Source organism: Danio aesculapii, chromosome 20 (genome assembly GCF_903798145.1).
Source record: "Danio aesculapii chromosome 20, fDanAes4.1, whole genome shotgun sequence".
NCBI lineage: Eukaryota > Metazoa > Chordata > Actinopteri > Cypriniformes > Danionidae > Danio > Danio aesculapii.
Window position 1 is genome coordinate 19,792,409 of NC_079454.1, and position 15,419 is coordinate 19,807,827.

General features: G+C 35.5%; 2 protein-coding genes across 5 annotated transcripts in view; one reads left to right on the top strand and one right to left on the bottom strand.

The window, feature by feature from the left end:
• Positions 1-809: 809 nt before the first annotated feature.
• znf513a (zinc finger protein 513a) lies at positions 810-10,429 on the bottom strand. Of its 3 annotated transcripts, none has more exons than XM_056481689.1 (5): positions 10,235-10,429; positions 9,785-9,900; positions 4,594-4,728; positions 2,681-3,373; positions 810-2,597 (listed from the first exon to the last, which is right to left on the bottom strand). In XM_056481689.1, the coding sequence occupies exons 2-5, from the start codon at positions 9,822-9,824 to the stop codon at positions 1,825-1,827; spliced, it is 1,641 nt and encodes a 546-aa protein (XP_056337664.1). In that variant the 5' UTR covers positions 9,825-9,900; positions 10,235-10,429; the 3' UTR covers positions 810-1,824. The 3 variants fall into 3 exon arrangements, with proteins under 3 accessions (XP_056337664.1, XP_056337663.1, XP_056337665.1); XM_056481688.1 differs by having other exon boundaries at positions 810-2,603; XM_056481690.1 differs by lacking the exons at positions 4,594-4,728; positions 9,785-9,900; positions 10,235-10,429 and adding an exon at positions 3,690-3,985 and having other exon boundaries at positions 810-2,603.
• Positions 10,430-12,106: 1,677 nt separating this feature from the next.
• Positions 12,107-15,419, top strand: part of si:ch211-278j3.3 (E3 ubiquitin-protein ligase RNF19B) — a 41,362-nt gene continuing 38,049 nt past the window's right edge. For both annotated transcript variants that reach the window (XM_056445648.1, XM_056445649.1), the window contains exon 1: positions 12,107-12,410. The gene's annotated coding sequence lies outside the window, so the exon portion shown is untranslated. The remainder of the gene's footprint in view (positions 12,411-15,419) is intronic.

Genomic DNA, 15,419 nt, shown 5'->3' on the forward strand with positions numbered 1-15,419 from the left:
TGGTCTCTCCTGCTCTGTACACCTAATGCAAAATGTTCTGTCTAAAATATGTTTTAAAAATCACTATGAACGCCTACAAAACACAACCAGAATTTGAAATTTAGTTGATAATTTGAATGTTAGGTTTGGGCTCAAAACAAGCTCAGGCACTTCATTCTCACAACCTGTCAGCATGAGTGTCACTACAGGAATCGTTTGTGATTGGGTGCTGTCCAGGGTTCTATCCTCATTAGCATGTTTACCAGTCAGCATTGTGCGTGGTTTCTGGGACCCCTGGACAGTATATGGACTCGGGTCCCTTTAGACATTTGACTATCTCTCTGATTCAAGTGCGTTGCATTTACTCTGACATTCCCCACTGTTAAGGTGCTTGTGCATGCTCCCCAGTAAACCTGAATGTCAGAAGGTCCTGGCAAAAAAAAAAAAGTATCAGTAGCAAGCTCAAAATTGTAATTACATGCGGAATCATTTTCGAGTGATCTGATTGTCAAATTTCCTTTAAACGTAAGCTTTGTGCTCAACTCAAGCTCTGCCACTTCAGAAACTAATTCTCACAGTCTAACAGCATGAAGATGACTGCAATAGTTGTTAGTGCTCTGGTACAGCCCGGGGCTCTGTCTTCATTAGCATGTTTACCGGTGCTGTTCGCAGCAGACTGCAGGGTGGATTACAGCTTTCATTATGGAAGTGTGAGGATTACACATTGCCTGTCTCATCATCTTAATCACATCCTGCTGGCCTAGTAGTAACTTTCTTCCATGTAGTTCTTCTGTGACTGAAAGACAAGAAGTATGTTGATACAGAGCAAATTTTCAACACAAACAGTTTTATTTGAGGATATTTAAGGCATTAATGAAACCACTGCATAACAAGAAAACACTCAAGCACCACACACCCTACAAGATTTCATCAATTTCCAGTCATTTCTTGGCAACCTGAAGGTTAACTGCATAATGGAGTTTACTGTTACTATCATCCTTCAGTATAACTATCAATGCCATGGGTGGCATATGCATGCCTAACATTCCTCAAAAGCAACTTAAAAAATAAATGCTCTATGTTCAGCATGACACAAATATCCACTACGCACCATTTTTCTTCAAGTAAACTCAGACAAATGGCATTTTTCACAGTCAATAAGACACATACAACAATAAAAGGCAACACAATCCCCCCGAATTATAGCGAGCAAAAACAAAGGTGATCAAAAATCACATCATAATGCTCAACTCCGAAGGCATTTTTGCCAGTAGGCTAGATCTTTGACAGACAAATGATCAATCACATAAAACCTCAAAACAGTCAACTAAGGTAAACTCAAGTGCATGCTATGTTGCGCCAGGCTTGAAGATTTTCCTATGGCAGTGGTGCTGTAGTGTGTATGGCACTGATAAATGAACCACAGTCAGGCTAAGGGTGCTCTTAGAGAGCTTTGGGTAACACAGACTGCCTTGTTCAAAGGCATTAATCAGAAGTGTCCAAACCTGTTCCTGGAGGACCACCTTCCTCAGAGTGTAACTCCACACATCCCTCAAAAACCTGCAGGAAGTTTCGAGTAATCCTAAAGACCTTGATTAGCTGCTTCAGGTGTCTTATTTAGAGTCTGCAGGAAGGTTGGCTCTCCAGAAGTAGAACTGGACAACCCTGCATTAGGACATTCAGGTAATGTTCTTTAAATTTGTGCATGACATTATGTAGCAGCTTATGGACAATTCCAAGAAATGTCTAAAATCATTCTGGGCACAAAAAAAAAGAACAACAACCAACAAAGCTTATGCTTGTTACAGTAAAATCTCATATGGACGGCAGTCTTGCAAATAGAGGTTAGACCTCTTCCTCATCCTCCACCTCTTCCTCATTTCCAGGCAATGGCACTTTAACCCAGCCATCTCCAGCCAGGCTGTGCTTTTTCTGATGCCGTTTGTAGTTGTCCCAGTGTCCAGTGGTGTAGCCACACTCTTGGCACTTATGAGGCTTCTCGCCTGTGTGGCGCAACATGTGCCGCTTCAGGTTCATACTCTGGTTGCAGCTGTAGTTACAGATTGCACACTGAAAAGGTTTGGCCCCTGAATGCACCCGCTGGTGCCTCTTGAGATTAGCCAGGTTGCCACAGGCATAGTCACACAGGTGGCATTTGTAGGGCTTCTCGCCAGTGTGCACTCGATGGTGCCGCTTGAGGTTGTCAAAGTGAGCGGAGGCATAGTCGCACTGCGGGCACTTGTATGGCTTCTCTCCACTGTGGGTTTTCATGTGGCGGGCCAGGTGGTTCGGGTAGTGTGTGAGGAAGGGGCAGGCAGCACAGGTGTAGACCTTGTCTCCTCGCTCAGCAGGGCATCCGTGTGTGTCCTTGGTCAGCATCTCCAGGGTGCACTTGGCACAGATCTGAGCTGAAGATCCGTCCTCGTCATCTAGAGCCATGCCACACAAGCGACAAGTGAAGGGGAAGAACATGGGGGGTAGTGCAGCAGGTTGAGAAGCAGCTTGTCCTGACTGCAACACTCCTGTTGATGTTTGCTGCGCAAGTCTGAGGCCATCAAAAGTCTGCAAGTAGTTTCCATCCCTTCCCATGTGGGGACGTGTGACAGACCTAACAGCACCTGCAACTGAAGAATGTTGAATTACAACTCTGAAATTCTCTGTTAAATTTTCTATGAAGGAGACAAAGCTTAATGTTCCTTACCTTCAGTGGGAGCAGGAACTGCCTCCTTTTCTTTCTGTCCCACAGTAGAGTGGTTTAAACCATTGCCACTGACTGGTTGAGTGGCACTTTGGCCCGGGCTTATGGCTGTATGCATGCGCTGGTGCCTCTTCAGGTTGCCTAAGGAACTACAAGCAAATGTGCAATTGTTGCACTTATAGGGCTTTTCCCCAGTGTGTATGCGCAAGTGCCTTTGCAGGTTCACTAGTTGTGCAGATGCGTAGGAGCACAGCGGACAGCCGTACGGCTTTTCGCCGTTGTGTGTCTTCATGTGCCTTTTAACATGATTAGTGTAGCGTGATGTGAACCCGCAGAGCGTGCATGAGTGGAGCTTCAGGGAGCCATCCTCACCAGTCCCCTCGTTCCCTCCCCCTCTAGATTCTGCTTGCAAGCCTAAGCCCGAGCAAAGCTTCCTGTCCACAATGCCTTCCGCATTCCCCTTGCAGCAGCGCATGCAGTAGGGCCCCACTAAGTCCATGCCGGGTCCCAGGGGGTCTTCCAGGAGCTGACCACAGCCCCTGCAAGAAAGGTAAGAGGGAAAGGCAGACTCAGAAACCCTCTCTTCACGTTCGCTTTCGGTTGCGCGGAGGTCGTCAGCGTCACTCTCCATACTGAGTCGGCTGAAGGGGGAGTTCTCCTCGTCTCCCAGGGGGAAGCCAGGCAGACTGATGTCAGCTGTACAGACCACAGCAGGACACTGCATTACATTATGCAGATGTATTGATATGTTTTCTGCAAACTGAAATTACTTTCAAATACAACAGAATTTCAGCAATTTAGTGCTGAAAAAAGACTTTTAATGTCTGTAATAGATGAATAAAGGTAACAATATATGAAGTTGCTGTTAACACTATTATCTTTGTATTAATACTGTAGTTACTGACAATCGCATAGACAAAAATCATTCAAATTTAGTTTTCCTCAAAATTGACATTTCTAAACAAAATATTAACAGCTGAACTTCTATGAAAAATGTGCAATTTATACTTACACTAAGCCAGTGGATACAATTCTGAAAACAAAATAGTGGTGCTCCAACCAAACACAGAGCTACAGTGTTTCTGTGAAATTATGTTTTCCCTCTGCAAGCTCCGTCCTCGTGCACATGCAGTGTAGAAATGAGGCTGAAGTCTGAACGGGCCTTTATATCGCCCGTTTCAGAAACCCCAGGTGGATGATTACCCAGCCTAATGATAATGATGATGACTATAATGGTCCTGCTGCTGATGATGATGATGATGATGATGATGATGATGAGGGGAGATGATGATGATGATGATGATGACAACTATGATAAAGACCCTGAGAGGAGATGATGATGATGATGATGATGATGACAACTATATGCCTTATTATAATCTGTCCTTGATGGTGATGACTGTCTTGATGACCCTTATATAATAGTAGTGGCACACTGTATTTTTTCCTGATTTGCCATTTTGAAATGTTATGTTGTCAGATTGCCAAAACCAAAGAAATGTTCCAAGGCAGCAGGCTTCTTCCATCTGTACATGAAAGATCACACTGCTTGCTAACAGAAAGAAATGCAGCACGTTTGCATAATTGTGCAAACATTAGAAGTGAGTTTCTGCAGTTAGTGTCCTTAATGTAATGTCCTTAAAGTAATGTCCTACTGAGTAAATATGACTGCTCATGAATTCCAGCAATTCAGCAAACTAAGTTTTAATCCTTGGGATTTGACAATGGCCATCATAAAATAGTCACTAACTTTTTATACATAATGATACATTTTTTATTATTTTCAAATACTGTGAAGACCTGTGTCAGTTCTTAAAATCAGAACTTACAAGTTTCATGGCAAGAAACACAGATAAATTAATGGATGACAGGAACATTTCAATAAAAAGCTTAGACTGTAAACTGGCATATCTCACCTGAGAACTTTTCAAGGCCTATGATCTTTTGGTCATTGTCAGGATCTGAGAACTCGAGTTCTTGTCCCAGGAGAAAATCGCTCTCAAAAGTAAGGTTTGTTGGACGTACAGTGCCTACACCATCTTCAGAATCCACTGAAAGCAAAGGGTTATAGTTAAATACTGCAGCAATGTTGTCTGGAGTAAAAAACAAACACTGAAAGAAGACTGTGCAACCTGACCTATTAATATGTCTATAAGGCTTTTGACATTTAACCCTGGTTTTACATTAACCATGAGTAGGCATCTGTCGGTATCAAGTATTCTTGTTAAGATTTACATGATATTCGCCATGATCAGGATATTGATCTAAGCAGCAAAAAAAGGGTACTTTAACAGGTATAATAACTAAAAAAACACTCATCGTATATTTCTTTATTGTATATAAATGTTCAGAATAAACAAATGTTTCAACAAATTTAATTGCAAAATGATGATAAAATACAGTAGTAAACACTTTAATGTCTCATTATTAAACATCAGTTTTGCATTAAAATCAACAGTGAGAAATAGCCATATTATAGTTATGTTAAAGTTAATAAAAATACTACATTTTATTAGTTATTAACTCAATTTAATAAAAACAATGTAGTTATTACTGCATTTTCTGGCATTAAATAAGAAATTTGCATCACATAAGATGTTAACAAATGGAGACTTGTGGAGAGTTAATGAACAAGAGGCCTATAAACAGTCATAGGCCACATTATAATGTGAAAATGTTAATGTTTGAAATGAAATCACTTACGTCCAAGCAGCCACTGCCAACACAGCAGTTTGAATAATATTAAAATCCAAAAGTTTAAATAATAAATTGTTATTCATGGTATTTTGAAGTGCCCACAATATCATTGATGCATTTTCATGATATTTTGCATTACCCAATATTCACCTACGTCTATGCCTGGGTCAATCTAAACATAATTCTTAGATTTAAAAAAAAAAATCTATTTTCATATATAATTTTTTTTTTACCATAGGACAATTAAGAGAATAATTATGTTGCCTTCCCCTGGCTGACCAAAAAAATTGTCAAATTTGTAATTCGTCCTCCACAAAAAGATCGAGTTTCACCGATTCGCCTTCAGCAGCTAATAGTAATAACCCAAGCATACTGGACCCAGGTGAGGAAGCTCCAAACATTTCGAATTGCAGTGCTAGCAATACTGGAAACACGAAATGCAGGAAATACCAAGATAGTTACCTAAACTATGGTTTTATTTCATTTTCACAAAACAAAAAGTCCCTGACCCAGCCACAGTGCATTATCTGCGCCAAAGTTCATGCTAACGAATGCATGAGGCCATCCAATTTAATAAGACATTTGCAGATGACTCATCCCCAATACCGTTACAAACCCAGAGCATTTTATGAACGCAAGGAGCAAAGGCTTATAGTTTTAGTTACAAATGGGCTACTGATGTTTTGCTTTTGTATTTTACATTAGGCTATTATTTGTGCATAAACATATCTATATATAGTAATAAACATACCATTTGTTCGAAAATCTTAATGCAAACTTAAACGAGCGAAAATATAATTAAATGTGGAGGGGGCCTTATAACATACTGTATTCCAGGGGAAAAGGGGGTCTCAAGCAAAAAAGGTTGGGAACTACTGTTCTACAATGTGACTGTCCACAGCATGTGAATATGATGCAAACAAGTTGCTGTCAGTTGTTAGGCATCGAGCCATAACTTTTATTAATTTAATACTGCATTTCATTTTATTACCAGTCAATGGTTAACACAAACAAAGTGGTGTTACTCCAAAGCAGGGTTTCATCATCTCAGGTAAAAGCAATAAATGACAGTGATAACCTGGGCTTAAGCACAGTCTGATGTTTGCCATTTCTGTGTTTATCTGAATGATAATACATGTTAAAGGAACATTTCACTTTATCACACACTTTATTATCTAATTTTAATTCTCTCCTAGAGTTAAACAGTTGAGTTTACCACTTTTTTAATCCATTCAGTCAATCTACTGGGCATGGTGGGAGCACTTTTATCTTATTTTAGCATAAGTCATTGAATCAGATTAGAGCATTAGCATCTTGCTCAATAATGACCAAAAAGTTTAGATATTTATCCTATTTAACGCTTCATTCCTCTGTAGAAAGATGTGAAAAATTGAGTTGATTCTAGGCTGGTATGGTGGGAACTATACTCTCATTCCGGCGTAATAATCAAAGAATTTTGCTGCCGTACCATGGCTGCAGCAGGCATAATGATATTATGCAGCACAGTTAGCTAGCTGTGGACTATTTTCAAGCATTACATTCAATACTGATGATCTAATCTGATTCAATAATTTATGCAAAGCTAAACTAAGCTAATGCTGGATAACTTGGCGGTTCATTCCGCTGTGGCGACCCCAGATTAATAAAGGGACTAAGACAAAAAAGAAAATTAACGAATGAATAAACTAAACTAAAAGTGCTCTTTAATAGTTGATATTTTAATTTTATGATTTCATTAGTAATATTATCATAATTTAAGTTTGTTATATTATTCCTATCCTGTGCTTTTTAAAAGCTTTTATTTAGTAAAAGTACAAATAAAACCGTATGATGCTAGTTTTGTGGTGAACAATTTATCTGTGCATGTAGTTTAAGAAAAAAAAATAGTTTGCCCTCCTAATCTTTAATTGAAGTCTGAAAATGCACTTCCTGTTTTATATTCAGTTAAATTGTCAGATTACCTGTTTTAGGAATTGGGCGTGGCTAACATTTAACTGTCAGTATTGACAACAAACAGAAATGGTGAGGAGGAGGAGTCTGTTAGATTGTAATAACTCATCTAAACTCCATTTCCCCATCATTCTGAATGCTACATCCATTCAGCTCGCAGTAGAAAAAACAAGCCACGCCCACTGTTTTCTTATTTAATATTCCACAATACGAAAAAAAAAATCTGGTTGATGTAAATTTAAAATAATAAAGTTAACAAATTCTTTTTTTAAGTCATGTGCAGTTCATAGCACTGAGAAGTTTCCTAAATGACAAACTGAGTCCTCATATATTATTGAAACAAAATGAACAAGTATAACTGGCACACCCCTTCATGGCATAATGTGCACTTATAACACTTATCAAATGAGCTAATAACAAGTCATTAAAATAAATATAACAATCATAGAACTGAATGTATCTGCAAATGTATGCATTTAAAAATGTTATAAATATAACATACCTAGTCTAGGCATGGGACCATAACTGTTTTCAAGGTATACAGCGGTTCGGGAAAAGTCGAGTTTTTAAAACTGCCAAAATTTTCTGATATACGTACATGGTGGTGTATATATATGTATGTATGTATGTATGTATGTATGTATGTATGTATGTATGTATGTATGTATATATATATATATGTATATATATGTATATATATATATATATATATATATATATATATATATATATATATATATATATATATATATATATATATATATAATTTTTTTTAGGACAACAGTAGAAAAATATCCAAAGATGCAGTTTTAATTTATAAATAAATCAGTGTTTTTAAAACTAATGAAGACAGTAGAAGTCTATGATTCATTTGAATGATTTAGCCTGACACTTCCTGTTACAAAATACTTTGAATGGTTCTAAAAATAAAATATACTGTGTTTAAAGTGGAAACCTTTTTTTACCCAGACATAGAGAAGACTATATTTTAGAGCAGTAATCACAATACCATGAAACAGTGATGTTTTTATCCAACATCATACCGTCAGAATCTTATAGTCTGTAATGTCTATCAAGTCGCAGTTTCTGGCCTGTTAATAGATTTCAACAGCATATCTGTTGTTGGTACATTTTCTGAATAAGTTTATCTTTGATGACATATTTTTTTCCACTTTTCGCATAATTTGACAAAATTACAGCTTAACTTGAAATATAATAACATAATTTGCTTGATTTATCTTAATTTTGTTGTCTCAAGTTACTGTCTTTATCAGGTACTCCCAGTTCTTTCTTTATTTGCTGATCTTGATGAAAAGACACCACAATATGTTATATTTTATAGTGGTTTGTCATATTTTAAAGCCCATTATGCAGTACTATCATAATAGTCTAGCTTTTCTGTAATTGTACTGCCATCTACTGGGTGAGATTGAAAATAGTGAAATTTGTTTTTCTTTTTATACAAAAAGGGAAAATAGTGAAGCAACCAATGTTTCAGAAGCAGGTTATATTCAGCCAGTAAGTAAAGCAAATCAAGTAATAAATTTAATCATTAAAATATGACTTACTAGTTAAGAAAGTCAATATTAAAAAAAAAAAAATAAATCTCCTGAATTCCTATTAAAAGAATTACAAAATGCAAACAGCTAAATTCGGATGTTCATAATTTGACACACACACTAATTTCCAGTTTTGTTAGCTACAATATAATTTAAGACAGTGTATGCACATCATTACCAGAATAATGCATTGTGCACATCACAGCATATGTGCCGTAACAATAAATAATGTACCACTGAGCTTGTTTAACAATTGAAAGCAAAGTCAAAACAGAAGGGGAAAATTATATAAACTTAAAGATCTATACTACCGGTGAAAAGTTTTTTTTTTTTTATAGAAAATTATTCTGTTCATCAAGGTGGCATTTATTAAATGTTAAAAAAATTGTAAAATAATTATTTAATTAATATTTATTTATTACTTGTAATAATGTTAATAATAATAATAATTTATATTAGAGTGATTTCTGAAGGACCATGTGACTGAAGACTGGAGTAATGAAGCTGAAAATTCATTTTTAAAATAACTGGAATAAATTATTAAATTCTAAACAACTTTTTAACAGTTATTTTATATTGCAATAACATTTCACAATTTTACAATGTGTTCTGTATTTTTGATTAAATAAATGCAGCCTTGGTGAGCAGGATAAGCTTATTTTAAACCTTTAAAAATTCTACTGACCCCAAACTTTTGATCGTTAGTGTATATTGAATTATAATTTATTATGCTTAAAATTTGTTTTGTTTCTATTTAATAATATAATAAAACTCAATTTAATAATAAAACAAAACAATTTTTTCTATGATTTTTCCTCTAAATATAAACAACAACCAAACCAAAACACACGTAAACCGAATGAATCGTTTAGCTGTCAGTATTAGTCAAAAAGCAGCTTACATTTGACAGGTTGTGGATTCTGCTGTTTTCTTCTTGGCATCTTCTAGACAGCCTTTTTTATGTGCGACCTCCTCTGGATTCCCTCGCAAAACAATCAACTCATTCTCCAAAGTAGCCTTTAAAGCGTAAAAATAACATATTACTGACACACGAACATAAACGCAGCCCATATAAGTTAACCTTAACAAACACACGGCGAACGTAAAGGCTAACATGCTAATCTTAGACTGTCGTTTAAAATAAATAAAACTGGCGTCATTTACAGCAAATACAAGGGATTTTAAACTCAGTGCGATACAAAATAATTCCAGTTTATATGTTGCACACGTACTGAACTGCAGAACTCTTTACGCCCTGCTTGCGCGTTTATTTTGTCGACATTTAACGCACAAATGTAAACACTGAACTCCTGCTATATATTGTTAAGCTCAGCAGATGTCAGAAATATACCTGCTCTTTCTGCCCAACGCGTCAAATAACACCAGCCGTCGAGGAGAAACCGCGGCGTCTGACGGAGCACTACTGCTCACGGTCCGCCATTCCATAACACAACGACCACAAAGAAAGGCAATTAATGCTCTTTTTTCACAACTTAATTGATTTCCAAATTGCCATTGTATACATTTTCTTCCGCAAAGTTACGTATATCCGTTTCCTCGACTACGCGTTTCCGGGTACGTTGCCGTCGTTGTCCTATTTTTAAAGTTCTCTTTTTATGGAAGGTTTTGCGATAATGTACCTAAAAATAAAGGCAAGCCTAGTGTTAGATTTGTGAGATGTATATTATATTATTATATATTTATATAATTATTATATTATATTATATTATATTATATTATATTATATTATATTATATTATATTATATTATATTATATTATATTATATTATATTATAGCCTGTTTTCTTTCTAAAATACTCCAGTCGTGGTAAAACAATTATTCTAATATATCATATGTAGACATCAGTTTATAATTTTGTCCGTCGTTAATTACTGCTAAGTAATGCGTATTTGAGTTAATTGTGTTTACGTGCGTTTTCTTTGGGTTTTTGCATATATTTGTTTTATTATTAAATATTATTATTATTAGTAGTAGTATTATAGTTCTGTTTTTATGGAGGGTTTTTGCAAAAATGTACCTAAAAATAAAGTAAAGCCTCATGTTAGATTTTTGAGATTTATATTATATTATATTATATTATATTATATTATATTATATTATATTATATTATATTATATTATATTATATTATATTATATTATATTATGCTATGTTATATTATATTATTTTATATTATATTATGTTATGAAGGTATATATTATACACACACACACACACACACACACACACACACATATATATATATATATATATATATATATATATAAATATATATATATATATATATATAAATATATATATATATATATATATATATATATATATATATATATATATATATATATATATATATATATATATATGTGTGTGTGTGTGTGTGTGTGTGTATAATATATACCTTCATAACATAATATAATATAAAATAATATAATATAACATAGCATATATATATATATATATATATATATATATATATATATATATATATATATATATATATATATATATATATAAAAATAAATATATGTATATATATATATAAAAATAAAAAAAATATATATATATATATATATATATATATAAATAAATATATATATATTTACACTAGTTCACTAGTTACACAGTCACACTAGTTCATTCAGTAACATCAGGCCATCTGCTAATGAAACAGGAGCTGACAGCGGTCTCTGCCACTGAAAACGACTACAGCAATATCTGTAAAATGCAACTTTGTTACATTGGTTACATTTTGGAGCTTTATTATACATATACATACACATATATACATATAAATGTATATATATATATATATATATATATATATATATATATATATATATATATATATATATATATATATATATATATATATATATAAAAAAATAAATATATATATATAAAAAATAAATATATATATATAAAAATAAATATATATATATAAAAATAAATATATATATATAAAAATAAATATATATATATATATATATATATATATATATATATATATATATATATATATATATATATATATATATATATATATATATACATTTATATGTATATATGTGTATGTATATGTATAATAAAGCTCCAAAATGTAACCAATGAAACAAAGTTGCATTTTACAGATATTGCTGTAGTCGTTTTCAGTGGCAGAGACCGCTGTCAGCTCCTGTTTCATTAGCAGATGGCCTGATGTTACTGAATGAACTAGTGTGACTGCACGTCATCCATCGATTTAGTTCACCGCAGTAGCAGGGGCTCGGCTCTACCGGCACAATTTCTCAAACAGCGGTGCGCAAAGGAGGAAACCTCGGGGTTCAGGGGGGATCCTCGCCAACGTCATGCGGCGATTCTCGGACCACCGGCTCCAGCAAACCGCTCAAAGTCACGCAGACAGACGACGTTTTACAGCAGTGGGCGGAGCCGTGAGAGACTGCGCGTACTCAGCCGCTCGGTGGGCGGAGCCAAATGATGGTGCTGAGCTGATAACGCACTGAGCGGAGGTAAGAGCCTGATTTCATTTAATTATTCTGCTAAATGTTTTGGCCACAAGATGATTTTTATGCCTGTTTCTCAGCACCACGCGCTGCAATGAAGCACGAAAGTGTATTATCTGGCAGGGGTGAACGGCAACACAAAATAACCTTGCCACTCCCTGCAGTGCTGTGATGCCCTGGTCAGACCTTCTGATTAATTATTATGACCAATTCTGTTCGGAGACCACTAATTTTAGAGTATTACATTTAAAGCTGCCTAATAGACGTGTTATAGAATATTCGAGAGGCTTTCCGTAGTGCATTTGTTTCTGTACGTGAGTGCATGTAATATAAATATTATACTGTAATATTAAAGTAACAGTTGGTGTAAATGTCGTAACACCGATGCGCTCTTGGCCCAGATATGGAGGTGTGTCCTCAAATAACGTCCTGAACGGCATTGCCACGAAGCTTTCCTGGTGAGAGTAATTATTCAGGGTTTTAATGAGGTCCTTCTCTCTTCAAAAGAGCCTTATTTAACTGTAAACACAAACATTGCGTTGTTGTTTTGATATTTTTGGTTTGGTAAGTTGTTGCCTAACTTTGCTTAAAGGGTTAGTTCACCCAAGAAATGAGAATTGCTCTTGTTTTACTCACCATCAGGTCCAGGACATCCGAGATTTAGATGACTTTTTTTCTTATTCAGTAGAACAATAAAGAAGATTTATTGTGACTGAAACTGTGGCCATTTTGGAGTCTTAAAAGGCCAGTCAATGGCTAACAGCACTTTGAGAGCCAAACAAATGAAATAAATACATGTAAAACTTAAAATTAAAGGGATAGTTCACCCAAAATGTACATTTTGTAATCGATTACTCACCCTTAACTTATTCCAGATCTGTTTAAGTTTCTTTGTTCTGCTAAACACAAAAGAAGATATTTTGAAGAAAGCTGAAAACCTGTAACCACCGACTCCCAACGTATTTGTTTATGGAAGTCAGTTGTTACAGGCTTTCAGCTTTTTTCAAAACCTCTTCTTTTATGTTCAACAGAAAAAAAGAGAAACTCATAATGGTTTAAAACCACATGAGGGTGGGTAAATGGTGAGTAAATGTAAATTTTTGGGTAAACTATCCCTTTAATACCTGACTCCTGGCCAGTGTGTGAATTATACATTGACAATTGAGGGGTCAGCTTTTTTAGTAATGTTACTGTAGTTTGTGTAATACAAGCTTCAGTCATTTACGTATTTATTTAAATTACATCTAATCTATTAATAAAACGTATTTAGGTGTTCAGTGTTTTGAGGGACATTTAGTGTCTGACCTACAGTATCGTCTGATTACTTTTTTCAGAGGTTACTGTGGGTCAAACTATACAAACTAGGCAACTAATTTTACTGTATTTTAGATTATATGTTGATACCACCTATCTAAAAGTGTCTTGTGAACACTTACAATGTCTATCGGTGCTCTAGATCTGCCAGTTTCAGACTGTTGAATGATTTATTTTTTCTTGCATAGACGGATTGGCGTGATTATGGATTTACAGTGGTTAAATGTATATTTATATGATCTGTTATTTTAATCATTAACATTATTATTTAAGGCGATGTAGTGGCGCAGTGGGTAGCACGTTCGCCTCACAGCAAGAAGGTTGCTGGTTCGAGCCTCAGCTGGGTGAGTTGGCGTTTCTGTGTGGAGTTTGCATGTTCTCCTCATGTTTGCGTGGGTTTCCCCTGGGTGCCCCTGGGAATTGGGTAGGCTAAAATTGACCGTAGTGTGTGTGTGTGGATGTTTCCCAGAGATGGATTGCAGCTGGAAGGGCATCCGCTGCATAAAAATGTGCTGGATAAGTTGGCGGTTCATTCCACTGTGGCGACCCCAGATTAATAAAGGGACTAAGCTGAAAAGAAAATGAATGTATAAGTTTGTGTGTAAATGAGTGTGTATGAGTGTGTATGGATGTATGGACGCATCACTGGGATGTTTCCCAGTGATGCGTTGCAGCTGGAAGGGCATCCGCTGCGTAAAACATATGCTGGATAAGTTGGCAGTTCATTCTCCTGTGGCGACCTCAGATTAATAAAGGAACTAAGCCGAAAAGAAAATTAATGAATGAATTATTATTTAAAATCTAAAGCTATTTCTGGCAGCACGGTGGCGCAGTGGGTAGCACAATCACCTCACAGCAAGAAGGTTTCTGGTTCGAGCCCCGGCTAGGTCAGTTTGCATTTCTGTGTGGAGTTTGTATGTTCATGTGGCTTTCCTCCGGGTGCTCTGGTTTCCCCCACAAGTCCAAAAACATGCGGCACAGGTGAATTGGGCAGGCCAAATTGTCCGTAGTGTATGTGTATGAATTAGTGTGTATGGATGTTTCCAAGTGATGGGTTGCAGCTGGAAGGGCATCCGCAAACATATGTTGGATAAGTTGGTGGTTCATACCGCTGTGGCGACTCCAGATTAATAAAAGACTAAGTCGAAAATAAAATGAATGAATGAATGAATAAAACTATTTCTCACTATTAAAAGGCTGACCCCCCATAATTGGGGGGTCAATCCCCCCAAACCCCCCTGTAATTCGCACCCTGCTCCTGGCTATACATTGAGCTCTTATGAAAAAAGATGTTCAAATGAACAATAAAACACACTCATCCTCCCTGTTTGTTTTAATAATAATAAAAATAGTTTTTCATTTGCGCACTGCACATGTCATTTTGTAACTAAATGCTTGGTCACCAGACTGTCATGAACAGACTCAGGATTGTTTGTCAACGATAAGGATTAAAGGTAACAATATTGTAAATAATGTTCAGTTCTTGCACATGCAGTTTATTTCTCATCATAAGACCTCAAAGTCTCATCAGTAGCCATTAATTTTGTTTAGCCTGTATTTGTTTGGTATGTCACATTTGCAATATAAATCACAAATGACCACAATTTCAGCTAAAAAATGTTTAATGTTCAACAGTCACCTACATCTTAGATGGCTTGAAGGCGAATAAACAACATCAATTTTAATTTTTTGGGGTGAACT